Source organism: Strix aluco, chromosome 5 (genome assembly GCF_031877795.1).
Source record: "Strix aluco isolate bStrAlu1 chromosome 5, bStrAlu1.hap1, whole genome shotgun sequence".
In the NCBI taxonomy this organism is placed as follows: domain Eukaryota; kingdom Metazoa; phylum Chordata; class Aves; order Strigiformes; family Strigidae; genus Strix; species Strix aluco.
Window position 1 is genome coordinate 17,677,983 of NC_133935.1, and position 16,154 is coordinate 17,694,136.

The 16,154-nt window shown below is 38.0% G+C and overlaps 1 protein-coding gene across 5 annotated transcripts in view; it reads right to left on the reverse strand.

The window, feature by feature from the left end:
• Positions 1–16,154, reverse strand: part of IPO8 (importin 8) — a 51,708-nt gene that overhangs the window by 6,629 nt on the left and 28,925 nt on the right. For 3 of the 5 annotated variants that reach the window (XM_074826220.1, XM_074826219.1, XM_074826223.1), the window contains 8 exons: positions 15,197–15,263; positions 14,367–14,492; positions 13,791–13,888; positions 12,665–12,760; positions 10,966–11,186; positions 2,888–3,093; positions 1,183–1,437; positions 386–502 (listed from right to left, as the gene is read on the reverse strand). In XM_074826220.1, coding sequence (XP_074682321.1) covers positions 386–502; positions 1,183–1,437; positions 2,888–3,093; positions 10,966–11,186; positions 12,665–12,760; positions 13,791–13,888; positions 14,367–14,492; positions 15,197–15,263 — 1,186 coding nt within the window. The other 2 variants (XM_074826221.1, XM_074826222.1) reach the window with 2 other exon arrangements.

The following is a 16,154-nucleotide window of genomic DNA, read 5'->3' on the forward strand; positions in this document are numbered from 1 at the left end:
TTGTGACGGCAACGTTAGCAGTTAAAAAGTTACAAAACTGCTAAACACATAATAATCTATAGCAATCTTCATCAAATGCCTGGCTGACAGCTAGATATTGCCTTAATTTGCTCTTCATTTCAAATGTCAGATTGTGCAAAACTAGTTGGTACCCTGTTCAAACAGCAGCACATGTCAACGAGAAGGCAATTAATTAGAAGCAACAGTAATCTCTCTGAATAACACACATTTCCACGCAAGAGATAATATAAGCGCAATATCCTACTCATGCTTCTCAGGAAACATTAATTAGCACAGAGATTTATTTATTCTCTCTGTTGTTACAGATTAGATGCAGTTCCAACATCCCTGCAACAGACAAAATGGCCCCAGAGAAGTGACTCACCTGCAGCATTTCGCCGGTGTTCTGCTAATGTATAAATTTCCTGCAGCTGTTTCTTCTGATCCTCACTCAATGGTGCTGTCAGTGAATGGTACCAGGCTGCATCTCGGCTCTGCACCGCTGTCAGAACAGGAATGGGTGAAAAGTGATTATCACGTTACACTGCAAGTTAACTTCAGAAGAACAAAATGAAACACACTGAATCCCTGGTTGGTTTTAAAACAGAATTTGCACTGCAAAACAGGTTCAGTATTCCTGTCAGTTTTCTTAGCACAGAATCCCCACTGTAGTAGAGGCAATCCATTCTGGGGAGCTTAATCACATCCTCTGCTTTCTGAAACAGAAAGTTAACCATGTGGTCATTATTCATGGACAATGATGAAGTGAATCTTCTAATTTAAAACCCATACCAAAATTAAAAGCAAGAGGATTAGTCAAACGGGAAAGGGAAAAAAAAATTTCTCCATTACGATTTTAACATCTAGAAAGTGACAAATATTTCTATATATAGGAATCCCTCTAGTGACTGAGTCCCACTTACTTAGGCTGTGATTGAAAAGTTCTGAAAGAAAACATGAAGAGAATTAATCTCTGGCGTATTTGCTACCATTTGTTTTTTGCAATACTTGTAAGCCAAAAAATTCTTAGGACTAACATTAGAAAGCAAGATCACATTTCCCAGTTTCAATAATCTAAATTATTACTCATAACAAAGAAAATGGTTTTTCCTGGTGATGATTGTAAAAACCTCCAAACTATTTCGTCATGTTTTATCATTCTGCCAACTAGCAAACACATACCTAAAAGTGCTTGTGTGAAAAACTGGTATTCATCAACACCATTTTCAAGGTCAAGAGGTGTGCTGAACCCTTCAAGAGCAGTCTCTTCCAATGCATCTTCATCCCAGTCGTCATCATCATCATCATCATCTTCATCCTCTTCGTCTCCACCTCCACCTCCACCACCTCCTCCTCCTCCTCCTCCTCCTCCACCATGATTGTCTTGCATCGCCTGGCTCACTTCATTTGTCTCCTCCTCATCACTCGGTATCTCTTCTGCAAAAGCATTGATGTGTTTTGTAAAAAAAAGTTTAACAAGTATAAGGAAACAATGACTTATGAATGAAGAATAACTAATAAATTTAGGTTTTGGCTGGAAAGGGGACCCTCTGTTAACATCCTTCCCCCAAAATTTTAGAATAATTGGAAAAATGAAGCTGTTAATGTTTCCTACATTCAAGATCAGTTAAACTTTTGTTTCTAAGCACTCCTGGAAATGCGAAACTGCCATCATTTTTCTTTCATTTATGCTGTCATTGTGCAATTATAGGATCCAAAAATTTTGAGGAAATGTGTCTTTGACAAAGTGTTCCATCACTGTGCTTTTTAAATTACAAACAGAGACTCGCATAGACTTCACAAATTGACACAAAACAAAGAGAAAACCAGATGTAGACCAAATATCTTCCTGCTATTCTTCAGAGTGCTCCTTTATTTGAACAAAGTTAAAATAGCATCTTTCTCTTAGCTTTACCTTCCACCCCGCTTATGAAACAACTAGTACATCCTGAATTAAATGCAATTCCAACATGCCGTTCTAAACACTGCTATTTCTTACTTAAGGAAAAATATTTCTGATTTATAATCAAGATTAAACAAATCCCCCTCCAATTCCAAACCTTCAGGTCCTCCTGTGTTAACAGTTTAGAAAGAATAAAGATGACTATATCTGCAACAAGCAGGACAGAGATTTGAAAATTAATGTGCTGTTTCCATACTGTATTCCTAGGCATTGAGAAGAATTCTGTAATTCCATTACAGGACAATCATGTGTGAAATCTGAGTGGATTACATAATCTGTTTACATCCAATCTAATTTTCAGACCTCAAACCATCTATCTCCTGTTCCAAGTCAAATACAGCCACACATATCTGCCTGAAATGCTGTGTAGAATTCACTCCCCGCAATTCTCTCCACAAGGTATTCTTTGATGTTTTTGCCCTTCTGGCAGACACAGCAGTAAGAGGTCTGTCTACTCCAGGAACCTCAGATGTCTCAAACCTGACTTTGCAAATCACTTTCCATTTGGACAAAGAAAACTTGCTAGGATTTCCTTCAAAGTTCAACCAAACAGGTCTTTCAAATAGTTGAGTACTAGGAACAGCTTCTTTCCAGGAATCAAGAATATAACCAGTGCAGTCCTGGCAAACTCCTGCTGCCTATGCGAGAAGACAGAGCACATTCACAACCCAGAAGAGCAGACCTGCAAGTTTTATTGTAACTCTTAAACCAATGCTACCCTTTCACAAAGTGTTAGCTGTTATACATTGAAACGTTTTGATTACATTTTGGGAGGAAAAATCAATTCCTAAGATGATCTTTCAAGCACCCAGTAAGCTGAGCTATTTTCGGCAGACTAATGAGTCTTAAAAATGAACTGCAATTTCTTACCCCCTTTAAATTAAATCCAGACAAAATCCACAATGTGAAAAGGGGAGATTTTACCATTATCTTCTGCAACGTGTTTTTCATCTTTAGCATGATCCTCATGTTCTGTGAGTTCTCGTGAGGCGCAAACTTGTTTTAAGCCCAGAAAGAGGAGGAGGATTGAAGGGACAATCTGAGCAGCCACAGCATCCACTGCAGGCGGTCGGTTCTGCAATTCCATTAGGATGCTCAGTCCTATTATACACATCTTTCTGTCATGGAGTCTGAAACAACACACACTTGTTAGACAAAACCAGACTTTCACTGCAAGGATAAGTAGAGAGCATTAAAGTCCTAGTGCTTAACATGGCAGAAGACAATGCCATAGAGACTGTGTTCAAAGTCTGTGTCTGAAGCTCCTAAACACATTATTTCCTTTGTTCAGAATGCAAGTTCCCCACTGGAAAGTACTTGTCCAGTAACAATTAAATACCTTTCAAGCACTGGTCAAATTCCTGAAACAACTGTTTCTGATTACCCAATGCAAAGTTTGTAATGCTAAATAAATACTGTTTAATAATGATGTAGAATATCTTGTCTTTAATAAAGCATTTGATACAGATTATCATCATTAAATAGGATGGAAAATTAATTTGCCTTGGCTTTGACAGCAGTACTGTTGCAGGGATTGAAATTAGCAGAAAGACTATTAGTGAAGAGTAATGAAAGCAGGAATTCACTGAAATGCAGGGTGCATTTATGGAGTGCCACAGGGCTAGCTGTATTTAAACATGTTTATTAAAAGACCATCAGAATGGCTGTATTATAAATCCAATTTCTGACATGTAACTCCAGTGAAAGCAGGGAAATAATTCCATCATATCAAGAATAATCGGCTGTACACTCAAACAAGGAACTTGCAAATGAGTAGACCTCCAGTAAAACAAACAAACTATAGATAATTGAAGGGAAAGAAAATAATGAAATTAGCAGCAGAAAGATTTTTTATATGACCATAGCCAGGAAACTAGGTAAGAGCCTATGCTCTTAAAAATAAAAATTGATTTTCACTTCCAGAAATAGATTTTATTTTCAAACAAGACAGGGAAAAAACCTCTAACTCCCTCTGTAGATACTCTTTGGTTCTCCTTTACTGGAAACACCAATAGTATTCAACTCTTCTCTAACATTATGGTATTTTGCTATTAAGGGCTTGAGGGAAGCTTGTTTTATTTGAATTATTCAATTTGATGCTGACAGCTTCTGTACAAGTCTTCTATAGGACAAGTAGTTCCAGCAAAAAACTTCAGCAAGACCTACAGAAACCAAGCAAACCTCCAGAGTTGGCAGAAAATGGCCATCCTCCAGACTCTCAGTAGATACTTCTGTTACTGAATCAGTTTTACTTTGGAATGAAGAGGAACATGTTGAGACAGAAGAAACTAGTAAGATTTGCACCACAGACTGCAATAAAGCTTACAGGGGAATAGTCAGCTCAATCAACCACTTCAAAAGTTGCTATAGCAATACAATTTTAAAAGTGCTTACAATTTCATTACCAAAGGTCCCATGTAACATGCTACTGACTGTAATACTCTTTAAGGAATACAAGTGATCATGATTACAGCTTTCTGAACTTTACATGAGCTAAAACAAGGCTGGGGATCTAGAGTGATTTCATGACACCTCCCACGTTGTTAGTCCTTTTAGGGCTTAGTGAAGTGATTCCATTCTGAGAGTAGTTGACAACAACAATAAATTATATGTGAACATGCGTAACATTATGATCACAGAAGACCTTCCAAGAAAAACAAAGTCAACCGGCTTATCAAATGACACACTTTGTCATAATGGGTTTGGTTGCTCCATTACACGTGTTGAAAAATGTACCAAAATGCAAGTAGGCAAAGAGCGTCCTTCCATCACTGCTAACTGCAATACTTTCTTTTCAGAAGGAATGGGGCACAAAAGAGGGCATACAAATCAACCAAGGAAACTGAGTCAACGGAACAGGGTCTGCTTTCACGAAAAAATAACTGCACCTCCTACTCCTGTCAGTTTATCTATGTTGAAAACAAGCTCATTGCCATTTGCTCTCATGCCAACACTGCGAAGACCAAAATCCAAGCTAAAGAAGATGCTACCTATGAAAGAAGCATAGCTTTTTTGGGAGAGTTGTCCTTACTGCAAGTACAAAACGAAAGAACTTTCTCTACCTCCTCTCTCTGCCAGCACCTTCATCCAAGTTTGACCAAAGATCTGTAATCTATGCACAAGATTTCTATCCTGCATCTTGACACTGGGGAGCCATGAATTTTCCTCAAGCCCCAAATGTATAATGAAGCACTGTGAGTGTACATGCGCCAGAGTAGTTAATGACACTTGGCACTACTTTTTATAACGTTTGAAAAAGCTACTGTTACACAATGCCAATTGCAAAATGCAACACAGTAAAATGTAAAAAAATCTTAGTAATTAGTGGCTTAGCTTCATACTAAATTATCTTTTCTGGACAGCAAATGAAAGTGCAGGAACCAAGTACTGCTGTTTAAAAGGGAGTCATCATTAGGAAGCAGCACAAATGGCCAAAAAATACAGCATATTTGTCATGCTCCATTTTCAAGCTTCTAAACAGAAAAGTTGTAAGAATGAACACATCTTCAGAATATGCATGTTTTTAAAAGGCCCAGCAGGACAGCAGAAATCCAGGCATCAAGCCATCTTTAGTGAACCCGAGCCAGAAGGAGACTTGTTTCTTCCACCTGCCAGAGACAAACACCAGGATAAGCATCTGCCTTGCCTGAGGTTCAGCATTCTACTACACCTCAACTGTATCAAGTACCCTCAGGACTGAACAAGCAAACCACAGTTTTACATCATTTACATCTTTTCGTAATGGCAAAGAATGGTTTCAGGACCACTGCTTTGCTATCAAAAAGCTCATTATTTCACCACCCTTCCGTCTGCATGAGGGAGCCTGGATATGATTCTCCTTAGTGTTTTGTGTTCGAGATCCATACTTATTTGCTCAGCAGCACACAATAGTCCTCCCTAACAATCACGGACTCGGCTTGCTCCCTCAATGGTATATCAAGCCTGGAGTGCTAAACATGCAACACACGGCAGTGCAATGCACAACTCCTAGGCAAGGCTGTTTTTAACAAGCTGCGTGTGGTCTTCATAATCTGCAGGACCTTTTCTTGCTAATACACTTCCTTCCAACACAGGACAAAAAGATCTAAGAATTTTTTGTATTTTAAACCAAGCTGAAAGTATTTCAAAGGGAAATCACTAAGCCTTTATTGGTCTGCTGTGCTCCTTTATGTGAGGATCAAGTTGCTTTCTATTACATCAATCCAGTTCCTGGACAAACTGCAAATAATTAGCCATTTCCTTCTAGTTGCAAAGTTGGAACCAACCCTGTTTTCGTATATAAGACTGGGATTTTTATATACAGCTATGAGAAGACTAGGATTTCTAACTATTTAAACTCCTATCAAATAAATCCCCTATTCAGCTTCTAAAAAAAATAAAATCACTTATTGAGGGGTTTTTAAAAGCAATTTAGATTTTCCTTTCACTCTAGTTTCCACAGAAGAATTTTTAGTATGAGAGTAAGCATAAGTCATGCAGAAGTCTCACCCAAATTTCAGCTGTCAGGGAAAAGGTAGAAAGCAGTAAGGAACAAATGTTTCTACAAACGGCTTTTCAGTTTGAAGTTATTGTAGAAAACATTTAGAAGTAAATAAATACAAAATAATGGGCATTATGGGCACACATCCACAGATATGTAATATCCACAATGACATACTGGATTTATGCATAGTCTTACAATGAGTTCTGAGCTTACCTTGCCTGGATCATTTTTAATATTCCAAATTTCTAATCAGTTTTAAATAGATTCCATATTTTTAATAAATGGAAGAACACTTACTTATCTTACTGTAACTGCTTTTCCCCCTCAAGATGTATTATTCCCATGGATTCCATCTCATGCATTCACAAGCGCTGCTCAAGAAATACTGCATTCTTTTGGCAAACACCATTGGCTCCAGCCTGAGAGCATGCAGACATGCACAACCCTACTGCTGGCAGAGCAGGATCTATGGCTACTAAAACTTCACAGGAACAGAAGGACACAGGGGTATGAGATTTATGTGGACAAAGCATCTTCAAGAGCCAATTTTACTAAAAAGTCACAGATTTCCTGCATGGCTGACAAAGAAACAGTAAGATTCACCTGGTCCTTCACACCTGGAGGTGGATCTGCTTTGATCTTCTCCAATTTCTCTAGGATCTGTGAGTCTTACAACTGATTTGAATTTAAGCCTAAAACTGCCTCTTGCTGGAAAGCAATCTAACTGTAAATCAAAGAGGCAGTGAATGATGGCTGGTGAGAAAAAAGGACTGTACAAATCAGGGTGCCCACTGCTGCCTTCACTGATGAAGACGTGAAGTCTGCAGGGGTGGACCCAAGGAAGGCTTTCAAGAAAGCCAGATTTTGTTTGCATTTCTGTCTTTTCCTGTTCAGTTAGGCATCTGAATATGTGGCTGCTGTTCAGATGATGACCCTTACTACCCTTACAAAAGCAAATGGTCTTCTAGAGGCAGTGCTGTCCTGAGGGAAAGGGAGGAACTCCCTTACATCACATCACAGTCCCTGACAAGCAGTACTATAGCAAAAGCCCTACACCTGGAAGCCACATACTGAGGAGACAGCACTGAAGGGATTTAAGCCATATTACAGATACTTATTTCACTGCTGGTAGCAGCAGATCAAAAGAGATACATTTTAATCTTCCACTGCCATTCAAGTGCACAGTCTGAGCAGAATCTAGCATCATGATCTCTGTGTTTCATTTTCATAGGCTTTGTCGACTTTTGTCTCAGCTCTGAAGAATAATTTAGTTGAACAGTAGTTGCAGTAGCTGATGCTTTTCAAAAAGCAACACCAAAGAACTGAAAGTTAAGCTGTAGCTCACAGGAGTACTTGAGGTTGGAGCCTAGTTAGATCTGCAGCTTTTCTCCCCTCTGGACCTGACTAGTTTCTCACTGAATGCTCCAGGATGAACTGTTTAAGGCTATAAATTTCTTTCATTTTTGATTTCTTTTAAAAAAGGAATGACAAGTTTACCACCTGCAGGGAATATCTTCTTTCCTACTGTCTCTGTATGCATTCAGCATTTGATCTGCAGTAGAAAAAATGACAGCACGAAGAGCTGAATCTCAAGAACTTTGCTTCAGCCATAAAAAAATAAATAATCCTAAAACACCTTGCTCTTTTCTAGAGTTGGTAGAGACAAAAAAAAATGTAGTAATTAACAATAATATTACCACAAGGTATGGGAGAGGTAGACTTAAAGGTGCCATTTTTCAGCCACTGGCACTCCAAAAGAAATGAGGAACACTGGGTCCTTTATGTCTTCTTTGTCACCAGCTTAAGTAACCCCTCTGATTGATAAGATGTGTTTTTATGTTAAGATACAGGATGCACTGTAGACATTTCATATACACAGCAGGTAGAAGAAGTCAGAATACTTGTGATAATATGAACTGTCCATTTTGTTATAATGAATAAGAGATTTTTTTCCCCCACTTTTTATCCGTTTAATTTAATACTTTTAATTTTTTTTCTTCAAGGAGAGACTGCTATGGTAACACCTTCAAATACAGACACGAATGGGGAATCTGCACAAAACTTGTATATACCAAAGCAGGCAATTTCTTTTGTATCTCTAAGTGGTTTTCATTCTAGTAAAACAGACAGAATTAATGTGCAGACCTGAAACAAGGCAGTCTATGCTGCAATTCTACAAACTACTGCACTTTCCTCCTCATCCCACTAAACTGTGGCCAGAGAAGGGAAGAAACCTATTTTTACTGTGTACATTTGGTATGTTTTAAAAATACTACAAATGACACGCTGAGAGCAAAACTTGCATATACCAGTTGGTTATTGATTGATTGGGAGTCACTATTTTACTACAGTTATGAAAAAGGTAGTGTTATAATGCACTACACAGCTCTAAATTCAAGATGGACACTAAAGCAGCTATACCAAGATGGCATAAAATTCTGTTCAGAGAAGATTAACTCGATGATCTAGATGAGGGGATCGAGTGCACCCTCAGTAAGTTTGCAGACGACACCAAGCTGGGTGGGAGTGTTGATCTGCTTGAGGGTAGGGAGGCTCTGCAGAGAGATCTGGACAGGCTGGAGCGATGGGCTAAGGCCAACTGTAGGAGTTTCAATAAGGCCAAATGCCGGGTGCTGCGCTTCGGCCACAACAACCCCCAGCAGCGCTACAGGCTTGGGGAGGAGTGACTGGAGAGCTGCCAGTCAGAGAGGGACCTGGGGGTGTTGGATTGACAGTCTGCTGAACATGAGCCAGCAGTGTGCCCAGGTGGCCAAGAAGGCCAATGGCATCCTGGCTTGCATCAGAAATAGTGTGGCCAGCAGGGACAGGGAAGTGATCTTACCCCTGTACTCGGCACTGGTGAGGCCGCACCTCGATTACTGTGTTCAGTTTTGGGCCCCTCACTACAAAAAGGACATTGAATTACTCGAGCGTGTCCAGAGAAGGGCAACGGAGCTGGTGCAGGGTCTGGAGCACATGTCGTACGAGGAGCGGCTGAGGGAACTGGGGTTGTTTAGTCTGGAGAAGAGGAGGCTGAGGGGAGACCTCATCACCCTCTACAACTACCTGAAAGGAGGTTGCAGAGAACTGGGGATGAGTCTCTTTAACCAAGTAATGAGCGATAAGACAAGAGGTAATGGCCTCAAGTTGCACCAGGGCAGGGTTAGACTGGATATTAGGAAGCATTTCTTTACAGAACGGGTTGTTAGGCATTGGAATGGGCTGCCCAGGGAGGTGGTGGAGTCCCCATCCCTGGAGGTGTTTAAGAGTTGGGTTGACATAGCACTTAGGGATATGGTGTAGTTGGGAACTGTCATTGTTAGGTTAATGGTTGGACTAGATGATCTTCAAGGTCTTTCCCAACCTAGACAATTCTGTGATTCTGTGATTCTGTGATAACTGGGGAGTGGAGAAACCACCTTGTAAGAAGTCCCCTAGAGACTTGTTTAGAAGTGGAAAGACAAGACTGTACCAACAAAAAACAGGTAGGAAAAGAATGACAACCTAGGTACATAAGGTATGAACCTATGGGTCAGGACCTACCTGTCTCAGCCCATGCTCATTCATGGCAAGAATTCTAACATGCTGACATGTGTCACTTAGTTTGTTGGCATAGACTATGCACAGAGAAGAGTCTTACATTCTAAGCCTATCCATACACCTGCAGTCAGATGTCAGCCTCCAATGACAAAACGTAACTCATAGCAGGAAAGTAAGAGGTAGCTGTTAACTAAAACTGACTGTGTGCTTCGCCCTTAAGTGGATTTGAATCTCACAGCCAGACACCACATCTCAGATGAGAGGCAAGCACTAGCTGTCAAGCACGGGACTTCACATCCGCCCAACATCAAGCCCATGCTTAGCTAGGTGATGACAGGCTTTGTCCGCCTTCATTTACTTTATGAATGTTCAGCTCCTGTCCAAGTGCACACTAGTGCAGTGTACACACATGTTCAAGGGAGGTCGGAATGAAGTTTATGTTCAGTAGTACGCCAAACAGTCAGTAATACATCAATGGCATAACGATAAATATGCAAGTTGATCATGAACAACTCGCAGGGATTAAAATCAGAGTGTGGGATTCATTGGACACAATAATGTTTTTTAACATTAAATGGGGCAGTTAAAAATATTTTATAAAATATAGAACAGAAAATATGTATACGTGTTTCAGAAAAAAATTTAACATCTTTCTGAAATCCTGCTGGTCAGCTCTGAATATTACCCTCAACGCAGGCTCGATCATCTCTTGGAGAAGCAGAGTTTGTGATTAAGGAACTTAAAAAGAATTCTGAAATATGATATGTATTGTACCCTTGTATTCTAACAACCCAGAAAATTCAGCATAGAGCTCAACCTTTACTGGCATCACAGCAATTAGACCTGGTGTGGATTACTGTTATTTATACTAACCAAAGAATGAGAACTCTTTCATCCACATGACTAGGGATACAAACAGAAGTGAACAAAAAAAATCAAAACCATGAACTTTTAAAAGAAAAAAACACATAATACTTGCCCAAGAAAACAGTCTGTGTCATTCATCCACTGGTTTATGAACTGTGCAGTGATGGGCTCAGGATTGTGTGGAAATCTGATGTTCTCTAAGGTGTGCAGAAGCAGGTCAGGATTGTAGTAGAGTGCAGCTATGGCGACCTGAAGACACATGGTACGAAGCTCGCTTGTTTTAACTCCTCTAGTTAACCGCTCCAGAACAGCCTCCACAAAGAGTGGAATACACTGAGCATACAAATATAAAGGAGAAGGAAAGAAAAAAAAACAACAGGCATTATACATGTTGCCAGATTATACAAAAGTTTAAACTACTTTTATCAGAATTGATCTCCAGAGTTAACTGAAGTCCAGGTATAACCTAGGAACACATTCCATTCACTTCCTAGTACAGAAGTATCTTAAGCCTCCAATTACATGCTTATAAATCTTCCCCAAAACAGCTATTCTCTGAGCTAAAAATTGCCAGTGTTATTCTCAACACAGAGAAGAATACTTGGGGCCATTTGGTGGAATTCGTTCTAGCATGTATATAAAAGGTTTAGAAATTAACTCAAAGACATTCTCATCTTTGAATAAAAATATCCAACAATTTCAAAACTAACAGGCATTAAAAATGAAATTACCTAAATCTGCAAGAAAAAGAAAATAAGTTTTTCCTAATAAATGTAAAGTGATGTTAAATTCCTTATAAAAGTTTGAAATGAGTGAGTTTACTCAGATAAAAGCAAGTGTGCACAAATTTCTACACAATGAAGTAAACATCTATATACATTTCAGTGGGCAGGTTTATGCTTTATAATAATTTGGGAAGCATTACGAACATTTTAGTTTATGAGTTTCAGTTCAGTGTGCAACCATTTTAATTCACAGAGTTGTGGAGCTCAATTAAGCCTTCCATCACATAGTTATTTCAATGCAAATGCATACAATTCACTTTAATCCCTTCCAAATTTCTTTTAAAACTAAAATCTTTCAGGGAACACTTTTATCTTCAATGGCTTCAGATTTACATTAGTAAAGTTATATTGGTTTCAGTGAAATTAACTGAAAATTTATCACTGAAGTCCATGGATTGCACTGTGGCAACATCAAATATGATGTTAAAGTAATTTAGGCTGGAGTGTTATGTAAAACACAAGACCAGAATTAAGCCCTTAATAGGAAAAAGACTGCTATCTAACAGTGTGTTCAAAGAAACTCTGGAAAATTGTGATTATGTTTTTCCCAGCAATAACGATCTAGCCACACTAAAAATTTTTCATTTCCCCATGCACTGAGTAATTCAAAATATAAGATGGACCACGTTCATATTGCTTGGAGAAACAACTTCAGCAGTTGGGTATGTATAGTTAACTTCTCAGCCACAATAGTTTTAACAATGTGTATTTTCCATCAAAAGGGAAATCCTATTAAGAGAAAGCAAAAAAAGACAATCCTGCACATCATACTCTATCCTTATCATTCAGTCTATTTTATTTTTTCAATCATGCTCACTAATCTCTAATCTCAAAAAAACAAACCCCCAAAAGACAAACCCCACAACCTTACAAACTCTCCTGAGCTCAGTAACTTCTTTCTGTATTTCTCTCCATTCCTACACTTTAAATTTCCCTCAAAGTCTCTAATTCCAACAGCTTTTCTCAGGAATCATATACATATCATTGTAAACCAGTAAAAGAGAAAACCTGTTCAATATATATCACCTGGTCAATACCCCGTCCTTTGCATTGAAGAACAATTACTTCTAGGAGTTTGGCTGCATGGCACTCTGCATCTTCTCCTGCATCTCCTGTTAATACCTAATAACCAGAATGACATTTTAGTTTATTAGTATTAATTACTGACAACTTTGAAAGCAAATGTTCCTGTACCTGCATACATCAAAAAACCTCTATGTTGCATATACATATGTTTCATTCTATATTTTGTGAGGAATTAAGAAGCATAAAAAATCATCTCTACAGGACATAAACAAGGATAAGTGGCTAAAGATTAATTTAAAAATTTAGAAGAAATTACTATAGTTCTTTATGAATATTAGTATTCTTTATATGTCATCACTTTCCCTTTTTTATAGGAAATGTTACTTAAAGAATCATTGATGTTTTCCACATTCTGTTTCTGTTTTTTGACTTCAATTCTAATAGACACTGGCACAGCCTGGCAAAGTGAAGTCCTATCTCTAGGCTAGTTTCTGATTAAAAAGAAGATGCCTGCAATCACCGTACATATATGCACATACATGTGAAACTGACTGCTGCTTCTTAGTACTTTTCAGCCCTATGGTCAGTGTCAATCAAATCTAACAAAGCAGCAGAATTCTCAGACACATTCAATTTCTATAAATTTCTTAAAAATAAGCAGGTCACTAGATGCCTAACATTCTATAATTCCCAAAATCAGAGAAAGGCTGCAGCGTGATCTCATAGTTTATTATACGTGAGAGAATCAGCATAGAAGAGAAACATTATGAATGCAGGAAGAACTTCAAATGAGTTTGCACCTTAGCTGACAACTAGAGAATCCAATCGCAAGATACACAACCCAAGGAAATCAGGCTTCATTAATTCCTCTACTTACCAAAATAGCTGTTCATAGAAGAGAGTCAAGAAGAACAGCAACTTTCTCCCACACAGATTTGTGCATGTAATTTTTTAAAAAGCGTGTCACTTAAAAAGTGTCAATGCTATGTGTACTTGGAACTGAGTCGAGACCAAATTTTATTTTGTTCTGAAATGACTGGCCACCAACTGGCATGTTCAGGTCACTCCACTAATCTGATTGCTGACTACCAGTGATAAGCGCAACAGTAAGAATCAGAAACCTTACCTTTTTACACATAGCATAAATGATTTCTAAATGCTTTGGGTTAGACAGCAAAGTATCCGTGTCAATGGTCACATAATTATGTAAGAGAGGCATCATATCTGCAGAACAGGGAGAGCAAAAGAGAAAATTACAAAGTAATCCATGCAAGTGCTAACCTGTGAGGCTGAAGTCCTATAATGGAATTCAGATTCTTGGATATGGCTGGAAATTCAAACTCTGCAAAACTCTGCTCTAGCAGAATTGTTCATAAAGTGCACCATACAGGGTGCAGCCCCAGAAGAGAAAATAGAATAGGGTTACATTTCAATTAATTAATTTGTAGTTTCACATTAACTTAGTCTACTTCAGCTTTCTTTGACCTCCTACAATAACTGATCACACTGACAGATTTAAACATGCTTCTCCTACTTAAATACGCTCCTGTTATACTCCCACACTAAACAGACGGTCAGGGCATGACTCAAATACATGATCATTTTAAACCAAGACACTAAATGGAAGCGACCCTTATTAAGGCAGGTTTAAGAGGTGAATTTCCAAACAGTGAAAACATCAATAGAATAGAAGTGATCATACCTGCAAAGTACTCAAAGCAATCCTGCTGGAAAACCTCATATAGAACACCTAAAAGCTGCCACATTTGAGGTGAAATCATCTGGCATGTCAAGCTGTAGGCCAAGGAAAGAATTTCTTCATAAAACTCTGGAAAGGAGAAACAATTGGAAGTACGGTGCTTTAAAAAGTAAATTTAGCTTGCAAATACCTTGAAATCTGAAACCAAGCCCTGAGTCATATAATAACTATAAGACAGCAATGAGTAACTAAATCAATACACAGAAAAATAATACAAATTGGAAAGGATTCTTTTAGATGGGCCTTATGCTGGCTATAGTTACAATAATATGCATAGTTTTTCATTATAAATACACACCAGAAAAATATATTACCAGCACATCAAAGACCTTGCTTCTAAATGATATACTGAAAATTATTTTTTATTTTCTCAACCTTTGTTTTTTCTTAAAAGGCCTTAGCATAAAACTGTGTAGCTCTTTAGTGCAGGGTACTGATAAAGCAGTAATTTAATTTGCAGACCATGTCCATAAAATCCTGATCTAATTGCAGACGCCGTCCTTTAACATAGCTAGCTAGAACTAAAATCAGAACTGCATCTTCTGCTTTTGAGTCTGACCTCCAAAACACAATAACCAGTGTGACTGGTGAATAAGAGGAGATCAGGAGAAACAAATCATCACTGAAAATTAACGTATTTTTTTCTTTAAAGAAGCACACAAAAAAAAGATGAAGTTCTGTTCAGGAAGACAGTATTGTCTGCAATAATTAATTAAAGAATTTGCTATGTAAAAATATGTAATGTTTTTCTAAAAATTATCTCTAAAACCTACCTATAACATGTTTCTGCAAAACGAGGCCAATAATCTGTAAACAAATGCTCTCGAGCTGTTGAGTTATCTGAAATAAAAACATAAAGCAATTTATTTAAAAACTTAGAAATACAGTAATGTCATCAATGTATTTGACTAATTCAGTTTGAGAAGTCCTTCAAAGCAAAAAGGCTTTTATCACTTTTTAAGTGATGCACTAATGATCACAATATTATGAAATAAGGTCTCACTGATGTAAGTACTCAAATTTTCAATAAACAGTATTGCTTTAAAACTTGTCACTTACAGGATTTTTATTTTTTAAAAAAAACCTCATTTTATGATTATTCTACAGATCCTGTCAAAAACTGTATCTGTTGTCCTGTCTGGATATAAAGTGACACTGTACTCAAAGCGTTTGAGATAAAGCCTCTGTCCAAAATCTTTGAAGTTGAATGGGTTAAAAGGAAGAAAGGAAGAGATGCTTTTGCCTGAGGTCCATGGAAACCTTCTCAGGGTAGGCTCAGCAAGAGGAACACATGCAGAAATTGGAAGCATACAAGTGTGTTGAAGTCAGGACTCAGCCTTGCCATGCTGGACAGAGAGACTACATTTAGAAATTAAACTAAATTACAAGGAGAACTATATGGCCACATTATAAGTCTAATTAAAACCAGCAAATACAGACATTTTATGTTATTATTACAGGTCATTCATTACAGACATAATCTTGCAGAATGTCAGGCTTTCTGGGCTTGTTCTAGCAAAGGGATTAAGTATGTGACCACCGATTCATCCACTTACCTTCAGACACCTGACTCAAAAGTTATCACCCCCTAAATTCTCTCCATATTTAACAGTGAAAAAGAAAGGAATTTCTAAGGAGTTTTCAGTCTCACATATCATTTCTATATCATTTATATCACTTCTAAAATGATTTAAGATCCTGAGATGAAGAGCACTCTGCACAATATTTTAG